The 21,569-nt window shown below is 35.6% G+C and overlaps 1 protein-coding gene across 1 annotated transcript in view; it reads right to left on the bottom strand.

The window, feature by feature from the left end:
* The window catches only part of HPSE2 (heparanase 2), a 771,012-nt gene that overhangs the window by 695,539 nt on the left and 53,904 nt on the right, over window positions 1-21,569 (bottom strand). Inside the window, exon 3 of the mRNA XM_006880197.1 lies at window positions 274-435. Coding sequence (XP_006880259.1) covers window positions 274-435 — 162 coding nt within the window. The remainder of the gene's footprint in view (window positions 1-273; window positions 436-21,569) is intronic.

Here is a 21,569-nt window from a genome sequence, read left to right as displayed (position 1 = left end):
TTGCCAGACTTCATTAGGTTTTCATTGGGTCTGTCGTTTGGGAACACACATGTGAACTGTTCATACCCTTAAGCCAAAATACATCTGCAAACTAGAAGAAATATTTGTTATAGAAAGATAAGAGTCATCACAATTAAATAAGCATATATATTGAGTGAAAATAGAAAGGGATGGGTTCCTTTGGATCTCCCTCTAGAGTCTTTCAAGCATCAAACTGATAAAGGCCATCAATCTATGGAGTTCTAAGATTTCAGCAGACTCTAGTAGTCTTACCTGTTAATATCAGATTACTGTAAGTATTAGAGAATTGCTCCTTCAGAAGAACCAGATGCATCTGAGCTGCCTTCTCTCTTTGGAGCTCCAACATAATATCAGGGTGCTGGGCAATCTTGCAGCCTTTCTGTTTATCCAAGGCAACATCACTTCGAACAATGTCTACAAAAAGAAAGAAAGAAGGAAGCAAAAACAAACAAAATATTATCAAAGTCTTGTTTCACCCAAAAGAATGACAAAAGGAACTATCAGCACTTTCATTTGACTGAAGAGATTCTTGGGTAATAAACCTGAAGGATCTCCAATTTTACTTTTTTTTTAAAAAAAAAAAAAGCCTACTTCTATAGAGTCAATTCTCTGATACACAGTGACCTTCTACCTAGCTTCTGAGGCAGTAAATATTTACAGAAGCATATTGCCACATCTTTCTCCAGCAAAGGAACTGGTAGATTCAAACTGCCAACCTTTCTGTTAGTGGCCCAACCCATTTGCACCATACCACCAACAGCCCCTTAATTCTATTATATATATTGGTCATTTAAAAATTCATTAGGAATTTTTTGTTTGTCTCTTAGCCCTTTCTGGTTTAAGATTCTCACTCTTTCAGTCTTTCACAGCCCACCTCCAAGATTTATTTACCTCCTAGGGCCTTTTCTTTCACCTTTCTCCACGGGGAAAAAAATAATTTGTCTGAACACTTGTGACTACAAAGTTCCTTTCCTCTACCTAATGCTAAAGGATCAGATGATTGCTCCACAATGCATACCAAAATATTTAACATATTTTCAAATTCACCTTTCAATCCTTTTTTATTATACTAGTTTATTTACAAAATTCAAATGCATTGTTTTTCCCATTTCCCAGTTCCTTCCCATTGCCATACTCTCCTCCACTCATCAAATTGTGTGACCCCATGATTAACCCCCCACACCCCCATTAGCTGTGGTTTCCTCTAGTTCCCATGTTCCTCTAGGAAAAAGGCTTCATCTTAGTTCATTCTACTTTTGTCGTCTGTAGCATACTGTTTGTTTGGCTAAACAGAAAAAAAGTCATACATTTCCAGCAATTTGACTCGACCAGCAGCTCTGTAGGAAAATGACCTCTTGTTAAGATTGACAGTTTACTCAGAAACCCAATGGAGCATCACAACGAGTTGGAATCAACATGATGGTAGTGACTTTTTTGAAAAAAATATTAACAAGAGGAAAGTTAGAGTTGCTTTGAAAATCTGAATCTTTACTATTTTCCCATTAACAACTGACTGCTTTTTATTCTTTAGTATTACTTTACTCAAAACATATATACTCTCCAGGAGGGAAAAAAATCATCTATAATGTTTTATTTTTTATATTTTTTTAATTTATTATTAATTTCAATGAAAATTTACAAAGACTTTGGATTTCCATTCATTCATTGTTGCGCTTTTATCCCCTCCCAACCCTCTTACTTAATACACTACCCTCTTGGAAAAGTAAAACAAGAAAAAATTCTTTCATTGTTTTGCAATCCCTCCCCCCAGGTCTACTCCACTACGCAGCCTTTACTCTGAACTCCTGTCATGACAAAAATACCTAATAACATATCTCTTTCAAACCGTTTTTTCCCTCATCTGTTTCAATGCAGTATACATTACTGAACCCATCTTTCTCAGTCTCCCCCCAACCCCGAGGTCAGTCCTGTTTTACAACAGTGGCACCATGCAGTATTTGTCCTTTTGTGACTGAGATACTTCACTCAGCATAATGTCCTCCAGGGTGTTAACAAGGAGCTTTCATACCATAAAGTTCATTAATTTTATAAATTAGAACAGAATTCAGGTGATTCTTATGGGGGGGGGAATGATACTGTCAACAGCAATATGGATGGCAACTCCAGAAACTTTCAAGCTCTAGGCATATAACCAAGAGTTTAGTAGAAAGAGTTTAAAAATAACCATTCAGTCACTGTTTAGATCAACGTTTTTCTTTGGAAGAGAAAATAATTAATGGTCAGGTTGATGACACCAATAACTGGCTCCTTAAGCAAAATTAAATGACACTTGAATACTATAGAATAAAAGGCATGTAACATGAAGACTGGAACAACAAGTTGGACAAGTAATCTTCAGGCTCTAAAAAAAAGCTGAAATGGCATAAATTAATCTTAAAAATATAATACAAAGTAAAATAAGACAGTTTAAAAAGGACAAATAAAGGCAAACATTGTGTGGTTCCACTTCTATAAGAAGTAGATTAGTGGTTGCCAGGGGGTAGGGACAGGGAAGAGTGGAGAGTTGGTGCTTAATAGATGCAGGCTTCCTATTTGAGGTTATTGTTGTTGCTGCTGTGTATCATAGAGTTTGAGCCAATCCATAGCCAACCCTCCAGCAGTTTTTCAGAGGCAGTTAACCACATGGGAGGAGACTGCTCATCTTCTCTTGTGGAACAGCTGGTGGATTTGAACCACATGCTTTCAGGATTGCAATGCAGCTTCCACTACTAGACCACCATAGCTCCCTGTTTGGGGTAATAAAAAAGTTTTGCAAATAAGTAATGGTAATTGTTGCAAAATCTTAAAAGCATACGGTTAAGTTACATTTAAACAGTTAGAAAAAGCTGCACAGGGAGCTCTGGTGGTATAGTACATAGAGAGATTCACTGCTAAGGCAAAGCCTCACCTTTCTGGCAGTTCAAATCCACCGATATCTCTGTAACAGAAAGATGAGATATCTCTCATTGGATTTACATCCCCAGAAAACCCACTAGAGAGTCAACTATGAGCCAGTTCCAACTCAATGGCAATGAGTTTCAGTTTTTAAAAACTATATACTATGAGGGAGCTCTGGTGGCCTAGTGGAAAGAAGCTTAGTGGTTTGAGGCCATCAGCTCCACTGAAGAAGGATGGACAATCTCCTCCCGTGCAATTAACTACCTCTGAAAACTCACTGGAGAGTCTACTCTGGGTCGGTTCTGACTCGACAATATACAATATACAATATACAATAACAACAATATACACTATTAATCCAATTATGTGGCTTTCTGGAAAAAACAAAACTACAGCATCAATGAAAATGTAAGTGGTTGTCAAGGGTCAGAGGTGAGATGAGTTAAGTAGAATACACAGAGTAATATAGTAATATCATTACTATAATGGTAGACCTATGGACCTGGAGAGAGGTTGAAAGGCACCCAAGAGTCGAGGACTCTCCTTCATAGGGTCACCTGCAACTCGACAGCACTTTACAACAACAACAACAATAATGGTAGATGTAAGACATAATAAGCATTTATCAAAATCCACTGAAATGAGCATCACAGAGTAAAACCTAATGTAAACTGTGGCCTTTAGTTAATAATACTATATCAATATTGACTCATTATTTGCAACAAATGTACCACAAGAATGTAAGACATTAACAAGAGAAACCAGTGTTGAGTGCGTGTGTAAGGAGAAGACACTGAATTAGAACACTCTGTACTTTCTGCACAGAATATTCTGTAAACTTAAATGTGCTCTAAAAAATAAAGAGTATTTCTTTAAAGGAGAGAGAAAACAAACCCATAATTATGAGGGTTAGGATGTATGGTACACAAACTAGCCAGATGTGGAAAAGGCCCTCATTAATTCTTAGACGAAAATGGGAGCTGGTTGGAAATATGTTGTCTTTATGTCTAAACATATTTATACACCAGTTTCTAAAGTGAAAATACTTAACAAAAGCCAGTAAATATTTTTATAGGTTTTCCTGAAGCTTGACTACACAATTATAATAAACTAATTCAAATATACAGTTTAGTTTTTCAAATTATCCAATAAAATAATATACTTTACATTTATTTAAATTATACCACAAAACTTTCAAATTACATTGTCTCATAGAATGCTTCCAACAATTCTAATAAAGAACATGGCAAACACACTGTTGATCTGCTGACTCAAAACACAATTTCTTCTCCTTTGCTTTCCACTAATGTAGAAACTGAAGGTATTTCTCATATTCTGCAAGAGTACAATTAAGTGTTCAGGAAACCCTATTCTTCATAATGATCTCCAGAATTCATTGTGACCTGCACAGTAAAATGACTTTGTATAGTTAATAAAACACAAGTATATTTGATGTCAACAGTTACAATGTTTTTAATTCTGAATCCTGGCTGAATTGTCAGTAATTCCCTATTGATGTACTGCTCTGGTTGTTTTCTAATTATCTTTCACAATATTTTACTTGTGTGTGATATTAATGACACTGTTCTATCATTTTCATGTTTTCTTGGATCACCATTCTTTGAAAAGGGAATTTGGATCTCTTTTAGTCAGCTGACTAGGTAGCTCTCATCAAAATTTCTTTTCTTGGTATAGGTGAGTGAACACATTCAGCATTACATATATTTGTTGGAACACTTAACTTAGTATTTCACCAATTCCTGAAGGCTTGTTTTTTCCCAATCCTTCAGTGAAACTTGGACTTCTTTATAACTTCTGTAATGGCTGAGTGTTGAATCAATTTTATTTGGTACAATAACTATATATTCCTTCCATCTTTTTTAAACAAATATTTTATTTGTTTTCATATAATAATTCCTTTATATTATGTTTCATTCATATACATTGCATTTATACAATCTTTCATTTACATTGTGTTTCATACACTCATCCCATCTTTTGATGCCACTTGAATTATTCAGTATTTTGTCCATAAAATCTTTCACTATTGCAATCCAAGGCTGAAACACTGTGTTCTTCCCTATTGGTTTTCTAACTCCAGATCTTTGCATATTTCACTAAATATTTTGCTTTGTCTTCTAAAGCTAGTCTTTGAAATCTGCTGCACAGTTCTCTTATTTTCTTTTTTCCTTACATTTTAGCCTCTCTATATTCTAGAGGAAATTTGAGTCATTGCTGGCATCCTTTCTGACATGTTTGTTCTTTTCAATCATTTTTCACATTAGTTTGCCTTATTCATGTATGTCATCATCATACAACTCATCTGTTCTTCAGTCATTAGTGTTCAATTCCTCAAATCTATTCTTGAGATGATTTATAAATTTAGATAGAATGCATTCAAGATCATACTTTTGTTCTTGTGGCCTTGTTTTAATTTTCAGTTTGAACTTACTTCAACTTGAACTTGCATTTGAACAAGTGTTCCAGAGGCAGTCTCTGACATTATTCTAATGGATGATATAAGCTATGCCACCAGTATTTCAAATATCATCAGGGTTACCCTCATGTTTCAGTGATGTTTCCAGACTAAGACAAAATAGGAATCAGGACAAGCCATCCACTTATAAAATAACTCATCAGTAATTTAGGAATAGAAGTAGAACACTGTTTGTGTTTGTACCAGAAGATGAACTGCTATGGTGAGGAAGGACTCTAAACATGACTGGGGAAAAGCTGCCTCCTCAAAGTACAGTCTACCTTTGTCATGTGAATGGAGTAAAGGTCTTAGCCATGAAGATTCTTCATCTGCTGATGTGACACAACTCAAAATGAGAAGAAACCACTGCAAACATCCATTAATAATCAGAACATGGAATGAGTAAAGCATGAATCTAAGATAATTGGGAGTTGTTACAAATTAAATGCAACACATAACCTATCTATTGTGGACTGAAATGGACTGGTATTCATTACTTTGAATCAATTAGATTATTTACTATATAAGGAATGACAAATTGAAGAGAAACAGTGTCAAACTCATCAGCCAAAAGAACACTGCAAGATCCATTCTCAAGTACACTGTCAGTATCAGAATAGTATTCCTACATATACAAAGAAGATCTGTAAATATTATCATTTTTTAATTCAAATTTATGTATAAAACACTACCAACCTCTGAAGTCTGAAATATACAAACATGAAATAAAGATGCATTAATAATATTAAGCAATTGGAATTCCAAAGTTGAAAACAAAATATGACCTTGGTGGTGACAAAAATGAAGCCAGAGATCACATGACAGGACTCTGTATGAAAAATGACTTATTCACTGCAAACACTTTTTTAAAAAAACTTAAACAACACTATAAATATGGACTTTGCCAGATGGATAGAAAAACTGAAAGAATCTAAATCTCTAATGTGTGTGCTGAACTATAATATTTGTTTTATAATGTCCCTCTCTTGATTGCATGTTATATGAAATAAGCACACAATTTCCAGAAGCCTCTGGTAGTCATATTACCTGATTGTAAAACTCTAACCTGATTTTATAATACTAAATTATAAAAAAGAAACATCAGTATCTCTATAAATAAGGAAACTAAGGTCTATTGGGAAGCTTACATTAACTTGTTTAAGTTCACATGATTTGAATCAAAACTAAATCCATTAATTTTCAAAGCTAAATCCAGTGCTATTTCAACTAACCTTTAAAAGTTATCCCTATATATTAACTCATTAGCTTAATATTAGAAGTTTAGTAGATAATAGAGGGGAACAAAAAAATCAAATTATACTCTCACAGTAATATATCATAAACTACCCAGAAAAGAAAAATGGATGACACTTTCATAGAAAAAACTGAGAAAGTTGTACCAAACTATTTAAGAATGGTATTATAGTTCCATACAAGCTTAACATAAGTCAATGGTATAATATTGCTACCAAGAAGATGAATACAGTCTTGGACTAAATTAACAGAATAAGGCCATAGCTACACTACATTTCCTGCCAGTCAAGGGTAGCATAGTAAAGAGACTGAAGTTAAGCAGGCATTATTCTTAATAAGTTTGGTCACTTATTAGTAGCAGAAGTGACAAAGGAAAATACCTCTTTTTTTTTTCCAATTTCTCATCCACTGTTATAGATACATAAAGGTCTTAGCCCTAGGCCTGCCACAGAGTAAAAGTTCAATAAAAGGTAGTGCTTTTAATGAGTCTTCTTCCAATCTAAAGATTGATGACTGTACAGAAATGTGTACTTTTCTTGTCTTCTTTGCCAGGTATTATGAAAGAATAAAGTCTCAAAGCTAGAATACTTAAATAGGAATTTCTACAAATTTACCAACTAACAATGACATCAAAGACCAGTAACAATGTTGTGCCTTGATTGGCTTTTCCTGAAAAAACTGAACATAGAAACTCCATATGACCCAGCTACTCTACTGCTAGGAATATAACCCAAGGAAAATAGAACTGAAACACAAATGGAGATTTGTACACTAATGTTCACAGCAGTGTTATTCACAATAGCAAGAAAGTGGAAACAGCCAAAATGTCCATCAACAAATGAATGGATTGAGAAACTGTAGTACATTCACAAGACAGAATACTATGCAGTACTCAGGAGCAATGACATTGAAAAATATTATATAAATGGGAGAGGCTGGACAGCACTAAGTAGAATGAACTTATTCTATTAAGGACAAATTCTGCAGGATACTATTATTATGAAAATAGAAGGATTTTTCATAAGATGTGTACCAAAATCTAAAGGGGAAAGGGGAGGGCAGAGGGTGGCTGAGGCAAAGGTGAATCTCGAGGTTGAAGAGTTTGGTGAGCAGAGCAAGGTAATGAAGTAATTAGGAAAGATCCAGTGGGGCCCTAAAAAGGTAGGGTAATGGTAGGCATAGATCAATGGTGATTAATTTTATAAATACAATGTATATAAATGATAATGTGAAACACAGTGTGAATGGAGGAATGCATGAAAAACAATGTATATAAACAAAACACAATGTATACAATTTTAATGCAAACTAATATATTTTAAAAAAACAGTGGTATGCCTTTTCTCTCTTAATACATAAAACTGGGAAGTTAATAGATTAAATAATCTTTAGATCTCTACACTCTCCCTGCTAGCTATCCCCTTTTTTGCTGATATTCTTAATTTTGTGGCCAAAATAGTTTCAATTTTTATTCCAAATTCAAAGTATGTCATCTCCTCATTATCCTATATAATCTTTACTTTGATACATAGTTCAAAAGTAAAGATAAATAAATACAACACAACACTTACTACACTGAGGTGGAAAACAAGAGAAAGCATAGAAGGAGAATTGATGCCTTTGAGCTGTGGTGCTGGAGAAGAGTATTGAATGTACCCAGGATTCTGGAGCTTCGTCTGACACATTTTGGGCATGTTGCAAGGAGGGACAGGTCCTTGGAGAGGGACATCATGCTTGGGAGGGTGAGGGGACAGCACAGGAGGGGAAGACCCTCTATGAGGTGGATTGATTCAGTGACTGGGGTAATCGGGAGGGTGCGTGAGAGGCAGTGCAAATGGGACAGGATAGAGCAGGGTTAAGAGCTGTTGTACACAGGGTCGCTATGAGTCACAAGCGACTTGATGGCACATAGCAACAACAACAACAACATCAGATATGTCATTGCCAAATATTATTTCCCAGTCTGTAGGTTTCGTTTTTACCCTGTTGGAGAAGATTTTTGGTGTGCATAGGGATTTTATTCTTAGAAGGTCCCATTTGTTGGGTGATCATGGAGGACACTATGCTAAGTCACAAAAATACAAATACTGCATAATGCCACTGTTCTAGAACAGGACTGATATGGGGGTTGAGGGAAAGTTAAGAAAAAGAGGGGATAAATAATGTACACAGCATTGAAACAGACAAGGGAAAGAACTGTATAAAAAGGAATACATGTGTATATCAATGAAGGAATTTTTCTTTTACTTTTCAAAGAGAAGAACAAACTGGGGGGGGGGGCAGGGAGAAAAGTGCAACAATGAATAAATGGAAATCCAAAATCTCTGTAAAAAGAAATATATTATTGTATATGTATTATTGGCATGACAGGAGTCCAGAATAAGAGTTGCATAGTAAAGTGGTTCGGGGGGGGGCGGGGCGGGCGGAGAATGTATAACAATGAAAAAAGAACATTTTTTCCAAAGAAAAAGCAAACTAAGGGTAGGGGGACAGGGAGGAAAATGTGCAACAATGAATGAATGGAAATTCAAGTTCTTTATAAACTTTCATTAAGATCTAAAAAAAAGGGGGGGTCCCATTTGTTCATTTTATTCTCTACTGGTTGTGGGTTTTTCATTATGCTTAGAATACTGTTCGTGCTGTGAATTAGGGTTTCTAGAGTTCTTCTTAGGTTTTCTCTGAGAAATTTTATAGTCTTTGGTTTTACTTCTAGGTCTCTGATCCACCATGAGCTGTTTTTTTAATACGGTGTGGGTCTTACTTAAGTTTTCTGATAGTTTTCCAATTTTGCCAACACCATTTGTTAAACAGACTATACTTTCCCCATTTAACTTATTCCATTTTCTTGTCAAAGATTGGTTGACTATAGGTGAGTGAGCTGATTTCTAGGTTCTTGTGGGTGATTTTAATCTGCGGCCGTCAGTTCAAATTGGGCTTTTCTGTCAAACAGTCTTCTAGGCAGTATAGCACTGGTCTGTGCATTGCTGTACAGTGGTAACTCGTGGTTGCTGTGAAGCTAAACATGTGACACTGATGTGCCAAATGTGATAATGGTTACTCATGATGGACAGTGTTTGGTGGAGCTTCCCGATTAAAACAAGGTTGGAAGCAGGAGTGGCATCCACTTCTGAAATGGAAGAGTTGCCTCTGGAAACTGTATGAACAGTGCTCAGGCCTTTTGTTGATAGGGTTGCTATGAGTCATCTATAACTCGACGGCACCTAACAACAACAACAATTCTATTCCATTGGTCTATGTGTCTGTTCCTGTACTAGTACCATGCTGTCTTGACCACCACTGCAATGTAATACAATATGAAATCACAGAGTGTGATGCCACCTACCTTGTTTGTCTTTTAGTGTTTTGTTTATGTAGGGTCTCTTCCCATTCCAGACAAAATTGAAATTACCTTTTCCATTCATATCTACCTTTGGACATATTGATTATTACTGATAAGCAAAGAAAATAGTAGTGATGGCATTCTCTATCCATCAATCAAACTATCGTTAACCTCTAATCCAACATCACTTCATTCTTCATTCAGGTTACTCTGTTTGCCCTATTCTTACTTCCTTATGTACATTGCTTGTTTAATTGAACCTCTCCACTTCTCCGTCAGCATTATCTGCCTCCGTCATCATCTAGCCATGTACTCGATTCAAGATGAAGGTGGAGTTCAATAATATTACTGATAAATAACTTGTTCAATAATATTGATAAATAACATGTTGCAGTAATGATGCCGGCCTAATTATTTTCTTCCTCTCTTCAATACTTAAAGATAGCTGGTGCATCACCTCTTAATACACACTCTTTCCGCACAACTGCCAGCACAGCACCTAAAGTAAGTAAAATCTAGGCCTTTTGAGACTTTTGCTTAGAGCTAGCTAAAAATTCAACTATGCCTCTTTCTTCTCAAAGCACACTATACAAATTATCAAAAATAACAATTCAAATAAGGTTGTCAAACAAAATAGAGAATATGAAATCTGAATTTCAGATAAACAACAAATAACTGCCAATAGCAATCATCACTGAGGTAGTATACTGGTTATTTATTTCCTTTTCTTCTCCATCCTTCAACATTTATTAACTGTAATTCTGTAAATGAAGAATTTTCTATTCCTCATTTACTTATTTACTGAATCATTTGTTTATATCAGTATGGACTTAGGGATATTCCATTTGTTCTATTTATAGGTTATAATATATTACCCCCTTATTTATATTATTATTCATATTGTTCCAGCTCTAACTATGGGATGCTCTTTTTTAAACTTTTTATTTTATTCTGGTTTACTTACAAGTTCCATATACATTGTTTTTCACACCAGATCTTCCCTATTTCCTTAAGCTACCCCTCCCTCAAATTGTGCAACACTATTATTATGCTTCCTATCCATCCTCATCCCTGCGCTCCCACCCTCCCCCGTTTAGATCCTCATACACATTTTACTAGCTACCTATTTCTACAAATATGGTCTTATACAGTATTTGTCCTTATGGGACTGAGTTAGTTCACTTAGCATAATGCTCTCCAGTTCCTTACTTAGGTAATTATTTACAAAAATCATTGTTCCTGCGTGCTGCACAGTATTCCAATATGTGTAGGTACCATAATTTCTCAATCCATTTGATTGTGGGTGGACGTTTGTCTTGTAGCCTTTTAAAACATAATCCCTTCTGTTTTAACTTTACCTTTGGGTTGTTGGTTTATTTATTCAATTATATAATTTGGGTTTTCTGTTCTTTTTCCTAGTGAAAATAGACTACTACTAGATTATTTTTAATTTGAAGATACTAGAATTCATTCTTTATAGCCAAAATTCTACAATTTTGACAAATGCATAGAATCAGGTATCTATTATGGTTGCTGTTGCTGTCAGGTTCCATAGAGTTAGAACCAACTCATAACTGATCCTCCAGAGAGATTTGAGTCTGTAAATCACAAGAGAAGATATCTGTCCATCTTTCTGACAAAGAGCTCACGTTGCACGCCTTTTAGTTGACAGTACAAGTCCTTACCACTCAGGTTATCTGTTAGAACATCACAAAACAGTTCAATCACTCAAAAATTATCTAGTACTACTCTTTCATTAAGGAGCTATGGCCTAGTGGTAAGAAGGTGTACTGCAATCCCAAAGGCACAAGGTTGGCCTCCATCTGATGTTCCGCAGCAGCAGATGGGCAATCTCCTCCCATATGATTAACTGCCCCTGAAAACCTGCTTAAGTATCAGTCATGGGCCAGTTCCAACACTAGAGTACTCAACAACAATTCTTTCTTTATCAGCCCCTCCCATCTTCTACAACACTTGTCAAATTCTTATCTATTCTTATCTACTTTTCTGTCCCTATAACTTTGTCTTTCCAAGAATGTCACATAAACAAAATAATGTACTATGTAGTCTTTGGTATTTGGCTTTTTTCACAAGTAAATTAATTTAGTATTTATCTATGATGTTGTAAATAAACAATTAGTCCCCCTTTATGCTGTATGGTATTCCATTAAATGGATGTACCATAGTTTGTTTATTCATTTTTTTGTTTAGATAAATCTAGGTTGTTTTCCATCTCTGGAAATTACAAATTAAGATTTTATAAACATTTACAATTGGCTTTTCTGTGAACATAAGTTTTCAACTCACCTGCATAAATTTCTGGGAGAAAAGATACACAGCCTTACATAAAGTCATACTCAACAATATAGGGACAAAAAGCAGATGGTTCCAGAGTGGCTACACTATTTTACATTTTCACCAGCATTTTCTGTAATTTCCTGTTGCTCTGCATCCTCATAGCAGTTAATGTTGTCAGATTTGTTTGTTTGCTAGTCACCATAATAGATGAAAGGAATATGCCAATATGACTTTATTTATATTACAAAACTGTTGAACATATTTTCATATATTTATTTTATATCCATATATCTTTGTTTGTAAAGAATTTATTCATATCTTTTGATCAATTTAATTAGTTATGTATTTCTCAATTGTTTCATTTTTAAGTCTTTATATATTCTAAATGTAAAACATTGATCAGATTTGTCATTACAAAATATTTTTTCCGAGCCTACAACTTCTCCTTTTGATCTTCTGTATAGTAATCTTTTATAGAACAAAAGGTTTTCATTTTTAAAAAAGGTTTTCATTTTGATAATGTTCCATTTATTGTTTTTTGTCTTTTATGTATCGTACTCTTGGCATCCTATCTACCAATGATAAGCAATCAATTCTAACATTATCCAAAATTTCTCCTACTTTATCTTTAGAAGTTTTCTAAGTTTTGTGATTTACACTTAGGTGTTAGACAATGACCAAGAATGGCAGAAGAAGAATTGATTCCTTTGAGTTGTGACTCTGGAGAAGAGTATTGAACATATCATGGACTGTCAAGAGAACTAACAGATCTGTCTTCTAGAGCATGAAACCAAGCTGCTCCTTGGAGGCAAGGATTTTGATACTCTTCTCTCACATACTCTGGGAATGTAGGCAGAAGGAACTAGTCTTCAGAGAAAGGTATTACGTTTGAAGGGTCGAGGGAAAGTGCAAGAGAGAAAGACCCTAGATGAGATGGACTAACATAGTTACTGGGGTAATGAAGGTAGGTGTATCAGAGATAGAGAGACTGGCTCCGGATAGAGCAGGGTTCAGAGCCATTTGCACAGTATGGCTATGAGTTGTAGTCAAATTGATGGCACATAGCAAAAACAATGATCCTAAATTTATTTTTACATAAAAAGTTTATTTTTACATTCTAAGGCTCATCTTTCACATAATATTGTTATTACATGTCATCCAACTGGAACCAACTTAAAGGTGACCCTCCAGTGGGTTTTCAGAGGCTATTTGCATAGGAAGAGACTGCCCATCTTTCTCCTTGAGGCAGTTAGTGAACACGAACCACCTGCCCTTAGGTTGACAGCACAACTGCTTACCACTAAGCCATGAGAGCTCCCACATCTTTCATGTAGGAACTGCCAATTATTCCTACACCATTTGTTTAAAAATATCTTGTCTTCATTGAACTGTCTTTCCATTTTTGTAAAAATTCAGTTGACAACATTTGTGTAGACATTCTATTTTGTTCCACCAACCTGTTTACAACTTAGCCAAGGCAACACTTCTTTGATTACTGCAGTTTTGTACTAAAATTTTAAATAGGTAATAGGTACCCTCAAAATTTTTCTTTTTTATAATGTTTTACTTACCCTGGTCAACTCAGTATCTACAAGGGAAGCAAATCAAAAACACCTTCCTATAGATAGAAAGATTAGATTGAGGAGAGGAGCAAACGGGGGAGGGAGGGGGACGGGGGGGGAGGGGTTTGTGCGGGGAGAAGGGTGCAACAATGAATGAATGGAATTCCAAAATCTCTGTAGATGTTCATTGAAATGAAAAATAAACAAACTTAATTAATAAAAAAATGCAACTGGCTTTGGCATACAGATCTTAAACCTACCTTCCTTGAAGAATTCTCAGTATGTCTAATCATTCGTATATAAATGATGTTGAATTAATTATATAAACAATTGTCAAACCCACTACTACCCTTTAATTGATTCAGACTCGTAATAACCCTCCATCAGGTTTCCAAGGCCATAAATCTTAACAAGAAGTGACTGCCTATCTTTTTTCCCATAGAGTAGGATGGATTCAAACTACTGGAGACATGGCTTTGGACTAAACCAGCACAGCTCAAGTGTCAACAACTGTAACTTCTAATAAGAGGTTTGATTCTTTCTTTCCAAAATTAAATATTTTCTTTCTTTTACTTTCCTTATTTGAGCAACATCAGATCTTATATTTCTTTAAATCTTACATTCAAAAACAAACTTCTTTTGTTCTAGATTATCTTTTCAAGGATATTTTTATAATGTAAAGCCTTGGGAGATATGGTATCATCTTTCTTCAAAACAAAAGCCAGGCATGCTTATTGATGAGTAAAATAAAAATACTATTGCCCTCCAAAATAAAGACAAGCATATTAACATAACAAAAGCTCCAGGTTCCCTAAACTGAGGGTTTCCCTCCTGTAATTTAATATATGCCATGTACAAGTTTCACATACCATTCCTCTTATCACTCTATGAGGCTCAGGAAACAAATACAAATAAAATATTGTCAGAAGGACCCTAAGCTGAAAGCACAAAATACGAGAAAGATGTTCACTTGTGTTTTATTAACTATGTGAAGATATTTGATTTTATGGACCATAACAAATTATGGTAAACATTAAGAATGGGAATCTCAGATCACTTAATTGTTCTCATGCAAAATCTATACATAGATCAAGAAGTACAGAACAAGGGAATGCTGCATCATTTAAAATTGAGAAAAGTGTGCATCAGGGTTGTATCCTTTCTCCATACATATTCAATCTGTATGGTGAGCAAATAATTTAAGAAGATAGATTATATAAAGAAAAATGTGACATCAGGATTGGAGAAGGACTTCTCAGTAACCTGCCTTAGGCAGATGACACATCTTGCTTACAGAAAGTGAAAAGACTTAAAGCACTTACTGCAGAAGGCCAAAGAATTCAATATGGTTTACATCTCAACATCATAAAAACAAAATTCTTACCACTAGAAGAACAGACAACATCAAATTAGAGGGAGACTGAATTTGTCAATTACTTCAGTTTACTTAAATTCACATCTAGCAGGAATGGCATCTACTTCCTAAATAACATGCCTCTGGAAACTCTATGAACTTTGATATATGACAATAGTTATACAGGGGCTTCAGGCTTTTCGTTCATAGGGTGACTATAAGTCGTGCACAACTCGAAGAAAATCAACAACAATAATAATAATATGGTCATGTTGTTGTTTGTTGTTTGATGCCATCAAGTCATAGATGACTCATAGCGACCCTATGAACGAACGGCCTGAGCACTGTTGGTACATAGAGTTTCCAGAGGCAAGCCATTTCGGAAGTGGATGCCGCACCTGCTTCCAGAATATGGTCATAGTAGTCAAGAAATCAAAGGACATGTTGCACTGGGGAAATGTGCTATCAAGGACTACTCTAAAGTGACCAAAAAACCATGAAAGCAGTTTAAAGACAAAAGTGCACCTGGACAAGTCATGGTATTTTCAATTACTTCATAAGCATTTGAAAGTTGGACAAAAAAAATAGGAAGGCCAAAGAAAAATTGATGACTTTAAAGATGTTGGAAAAGCATGCTCAGTATCTCACAGACTGTCAAAAGAATGAATAATTTAAAAAAAATTAACAAATTAGTCTTAGAGGATGTGTAACCAGAGTGTTCCTTAGAAGCAAGGAGGGTGAAACTCTACCTCACATACTTTAAATATGTTGTCAGGAGGTCTAGTTCTTGGAAAAAGGCATCATGCTGGAAAAGGTGGAGGGTCAGAGAAAGAAAGAAAGACTCTTAATGAGACAGTCTGACACAGTGACAACAACAACAGGCTGGGGCCTGAAGGAGATTGTGACGACAGTGTAGAATGGGGCAAGGTTGTGAGTCATTGTTCATAGGGTAGCTACGAGTGGTGGTCATCTTGACAGCACCTAACAAGAAATCCTGTGAGTCATAGTTCTTTATACCTGACACAAGAGTATCATATGTTCTGCCAGATCTAAGAAACTTTAATTAGTTACCCTGTTAGCTCACAAAAATCTCAAGCTCTTTAACAGTTCTTTATAATTTTACTCCAGCTAGACTCTCCAATACAGATGAGTTCTATATGTTTCCTCGATTCTTTCTGATTTTAAGAAGAATGCTTCTAACATTTCATCTCTATACATAAAAATTAGTTTCAGTTTTCTGGAAATATCCTTTCAGATTAAGAGGTGCATTATTTTTTTTTCTAAAGCATTTAACATGAGAAACTATTGTCACAACAGTCTAAAACAGCAGGTATAGCTTTCAAATTGCTCTCCTGCAATAAAAAAGACGAAAAGGAATCTAGAAGGGAGCTACTGGAACTTGAGGAAGAATAGCTCTTCATTATACCACCTTTCAAGATATTTTATATCCTTGACTCCCAACACCCACTCTCTCAGTGTCAAAAATATCCTCTAATCTCAACAATTCAAATATGTGAAAAATTTTCCAAATGTCCTCTATAGAATAAGACTGGTAAACATTCTATAAAGGATTATACTGTAAATACTTCGGCTTTGACTATCACAGCATAAACATTGCAACTACTCAATTCTGCTTTGTAGAGCAAAAGTAGACAGAAATAATATATAAATAAATAAATGGTCCTAGTTTTCTTCCTGTTGTTGTTACTGTTAGGTGCTATCAAGTTGAGAATGACTCACAGAGACCCTATGAACAACAGACCTGAACTCTGTCCTATTCTTTGATATCCTCACAATCTCTGACACGTTCAAGCCCATTACTGCAATCACTGTGTCAATCCACCTGGTTGAGGGTCTTCCTCTTTCACCTTTGCAAGTATGATGTCCTACTCCAAGGAATAACTTCTCCTAGGAACATTCCCAAAGTATGTGAGACAAAGCTTTATCACCTTTACTCCAAGAAGCAGTCCGGCTGCACCTTGTCCAACACATATCTGTTCTTTTGGCAATATCATGGGATATTCAGCATTATTCTCCAAAACCACAGTTCAAAGGCATCAATTCTACTTCTGTCATCCTTACTCATTGTCCAGCTCTCAGATGCAAGTTACTGAAAAGATCATGACCTGAATCAGGTACACTTTCGTCCTCAAACTGGCATCACTGCCTCTTAATAATTTGGAGAGATCCCTGAATATAGACATTCCCAGTACAATACATCTCCTGATCTCCTGACTCCTAAACAAATGCTCTGCAAATGAAGGATAGGCAATCTCTTCTCATGTGATATATTGCCTCTGAAAACCCCCTGAAGGGTCAGTAATGGATCATTTCTGACTAAATGGCAAAACAAGAATTTGTTCCTTTAAAAATTAGGAGATGGAAGAATTCAGCCTGCAGGCTATATTTTGTTAACCCCTGCAGTACAAGGAGGAGAGAGTAGAACTCTCACAAAGTTCACAAAGAAACTAAGCCCAGAGATGAAATTATTTGTCCAAGACTATACTGTGCAAGGCTGTACTGTCATTTTGCTCCAGAGTATCTACATCCCAGGCCACCTGACTTCTGATGCTCTTTCCTTCATCATTCAGTAAATCAAATCAAGTAGAATCTGCCTCAGTAAGCATTTTTATAAACTTTTATCAAATGTATGCAATTAAAAATGGACACATCGCAGATGACTGGAATATTCAGGTCTCTACTAAATCACCTTCTTCTGTGATCTTTATTATTTCCCTCGTTTTGTATCATTCCCAAATGAAGACCTTGTTCCACACTTCAAGAATGTTCATTAAACAGTCAAGACAAATTGAGCTGAGAGTGAACTCAGAGTAGAACTTTTCCAGAATTAAACAGAAGTTGTTTACTAAATATTTTAAGGTCTTCTGCAGGGTATTGACCATAGCCCCAATTTTTCATCTGTGCTCTAAGACTCATACACAATCAACCTGAACATGATTTTCATGTGAGAGTCTCTGTAGAACCTAGTAAGTAACCTATATGAAGTATCTGAACATATCACGCCTACTTCATTTCTTTCACCTGCAATTGCTGAGATAATTGACTATTCACACAAGTGATAAGTGACCTCAATGAAAGGAGAGTATAATCCTGAATAGCTGTAATCAATAATATCCTGTTCAAATCAAAAGATTCATTCTTAGAGGAAGGTTATGCTCAGACAAGAACAGCTTCATAAACAGTCTGTGGCAAAACATTTGCTGGTTCCTTCAGTACCTTTGAAGCTATTTTAATAAATACTTAAAAGAAATGGAGTACTGAGTAGAAGACAGGACACATCTATTCTAGCAATGACTTCTGAAATTTAGGGGGGGGTGGAGGCAGGAGGAAGAAAAAGAAAGATTTAAAGCCTAGTGGTGTTAAAGTAACTCTCAAAGAAGATATTAGTTAGAAAAACAAAACAAAACAAAACAAAAGTTCATCTGTGGAGAGGCAGGAATACAGGAATGAATGAAGAGACCAATATAGCTTTGTACCAATGGGTTTCTCTCTTCTTCCTCACCTGCAAACAGTAAAAATTACTCAAATTGGTAGAAATACTTTGTTTAAGATGATGAAAATGTTTTTGAAACAAAATATTGGTGATAATTGCACAATAATGAGAATATAATTATTGTATATCACTGTACACTTTAAAATGGTTAAAAAGACAAATAAATACATTTAAACACACACTAAATTTCTCAGAAACTCTAAGGTTATTCTTACATAAAGAAGTCCCTAAACTTTAAAAGACAAACTATTTCTAAGAAATAATTTAGATAAAACTGCACCAAAGAACAGTTATGGGTGTCAATTAGAGTCAATGGTATATTTGTCATTAACTAACAACAATCTTTTGTGGTAATTTTTGTTGGAATTTGGTATATTCAAATCCTTTGGAAGTTAAACGAATGACAAGAGTTTAAATTAATGACAGGCAAGGAAAAGATTCAGCAATCAAACTTAATAAATGCTTTTTGCTGAAGAAGAGAAGAAATATTTGCGCAGTGAATTACAGAGTCAGTTCTTGTTGGGTACCCTCAAGCCTAAAGCAACCCATAGCTGACCGTCCAGCAGGTTTTTAGAGGTAGTTAATTGCATGGGAGAGTGCCCATCTTTCTTCCATGGAGCAGATGGTGGATTCAAACTGTGTGCTTTCTGTATTGTGGCACAGCTTCTTGCCATTGTTGTTGCTGCTGTGTGTAGAGTCAGAACCGACCCATGGCTGACCCTCCAGCAGACTTTCAGAGGCAGTTAAAAGCAAGGAAGATTGCACCACCCTTGTGTTTATTATGTGGCTAGGAAAAAGTAACTCTTGGAGGGTTGATTTTAATCACTGGAAATGCTTAGATTGGCAAAGAAAAGAACGCTTACATCCCTTTTTAACATGATTTATAGTCTCCAAATTATGTGTTCCAATACGATACATTCTCCAAAGGGCAATGTATAACTCGGAATAGTGTTAATTATCAAAGCCAACCAAAAAACAAAACAGAATTCTAAATATATTAAAACAAAGGTTTGGACATTTTCTTTTTTTTTTTTTTTTTGACATTTGAACCTCTGATAAGAATTTGTGAAGCATCATCAGTTCCTTGCCTAACTTGGAGGTAAACCATAGTTCCTCATGTGGATGGCTTTGGAGCCTCCTAGTGGCAGCCTCAGGGGACCTGCAGAGTTGAGAGGCTTGGTAAAAACTGGAGTTTTCAAGACAGAGTATTTGTTAGGTATGTTGATGATCAATTCAATAAACAAATCAGCTCCTACTATGTGCTCAACACACTATAGTGGATACTAAGAATACAAATATGAATAAATGTTCTCTGTTCTGGGAATTCACAGCCCGCTGTGGACATAAATAAGAACAGAAATAACTCTGGAAAACGCAGTACATGCTCATAATAAACACAGAAAGGGATAAAGTCAAGGAATGTGTAATGGGAGTGGCATCTGAGCCAAGTCTTAAAGGACAAGCAGAAGTCTACTGGTGGAAAATCTAAGTATACTTTTATGCCTTTCCTAATTCTGTTTCCTTAGTTTTGAGTATTTCCTTTTCCACTTGTTATCATCCACAGAGATCTATGGTAAGAAGGCAACCCAAAGGCAAGCGGTTTGAATCTATCACAGAGTTGGACAATCTCCTCCCATGCAATTTACAGTCTCTGAAAACATACTGGATGGTCAGAAATGGGTTGGTTCTGACTGGATGGCACATAACAATGACATTATATCATTCATAAAGGAATGCTTGGGTGGAGCAAATGGTTAATGGATGGAGGTTTGAGTCCATGCAGAAGTGCCTCAAAAGAAAGGGAGGAAAGTTTGACAATCTACTTCCAAAAAAATCAGTCATTGAAAACTCTACCAGGCACAGTGCTACTCGAGCACATATGGGATGATCTCCATAAGTTAGAATTGATCAGATGGTAAGTAATTCAATAGATATCATCCACAGAGTACCAAAACTTAATATATAGCAGGATGGGAAGAAAGCTGGAAAGCAGGCTGAGAACTATCTTACAAGTGCCTTTGTTATTTGAGTTTGATTATCCTCCAAGCCCTAAAGAGATGTCAGAGACTGAATCAGAGAAATGATCCACTAAAGCTTATTCAATAGAAAAAAAATTAAAATAAAATAAAATCCTCCGATAGCAATATGAAAAACATATGATGAAAGCTGGAGAGAAGAGGGATATATGAAAGTATCATATATACTCCAGGGAAGAGGTGAAGATGGAAGACAGAACAGTTACCCATATTGTTATACATTGCCTGAGTTTATCCCTTTCATATTTAATCTAAGTCATATTACATTTTTTCAGAATTTTTCTATCTATTTCATGAGGTTGTCAACCTTATGAGGGGAAGGACCAACATTTCTTCAATAAACTTAATCACTGTGGGAGGAAGGATTCTATAGGAAAAACTAGCTATTAATGATCACCACATCTCTTCATTGCTGACTCAGAACCAACTTGTAGCTGGCCTTCCATTGGGTTTCCAAGGCTAAAACGCCCAGGAGGAGATTGCAGACCTTTCTCTGAAGGAGTCACTGGCCATTGGTAGATTCTAATCTTTAAGTTGGCAGTGTAACTCTCTACAGATAATGCCACCAAAGATTACAATCAGGGGGGGGAAATTCTAACAGCTCAGAGTGATCCCATTAACCAAAGTAAGAGTTAGTCATAATTAAGAATTTAAGTAAATTTGACTTATAACAAATCAGAAATATTAAATTTGTCTGAAAGGCATTAGAAAGAGTTAACAAAATTCAACATCCTAAACAACTTATCCGAGAGGCTGGGCTCTATGAGGAGAAGCGTGGCGTTAGGATTGGTGGATGATCTATCAACAATCTGCGTT

The sequence above is a fragment of the Elephantulus edwardii genome, unplaced genomic scaffold (assembly GCF_000299155.1).
Source record: "Elephantulus edwardii isolate Elephantulus edwardi_28Jun2011 unplaced genomic scaffold, EleEdw1.0 scaffold00006, whole genome shotgun sequence".
In the NCBI taxonomy this organism is placed as follows: Eukaryota; Metazoa; Chordata; class Mammalia; order Macroscelidea; family Macroscelididae; genus Elephantulus; species Elephantulus edwardii.
This window is presented reverse-complemented; position numbering and strand designations above follow the sequence as displayed.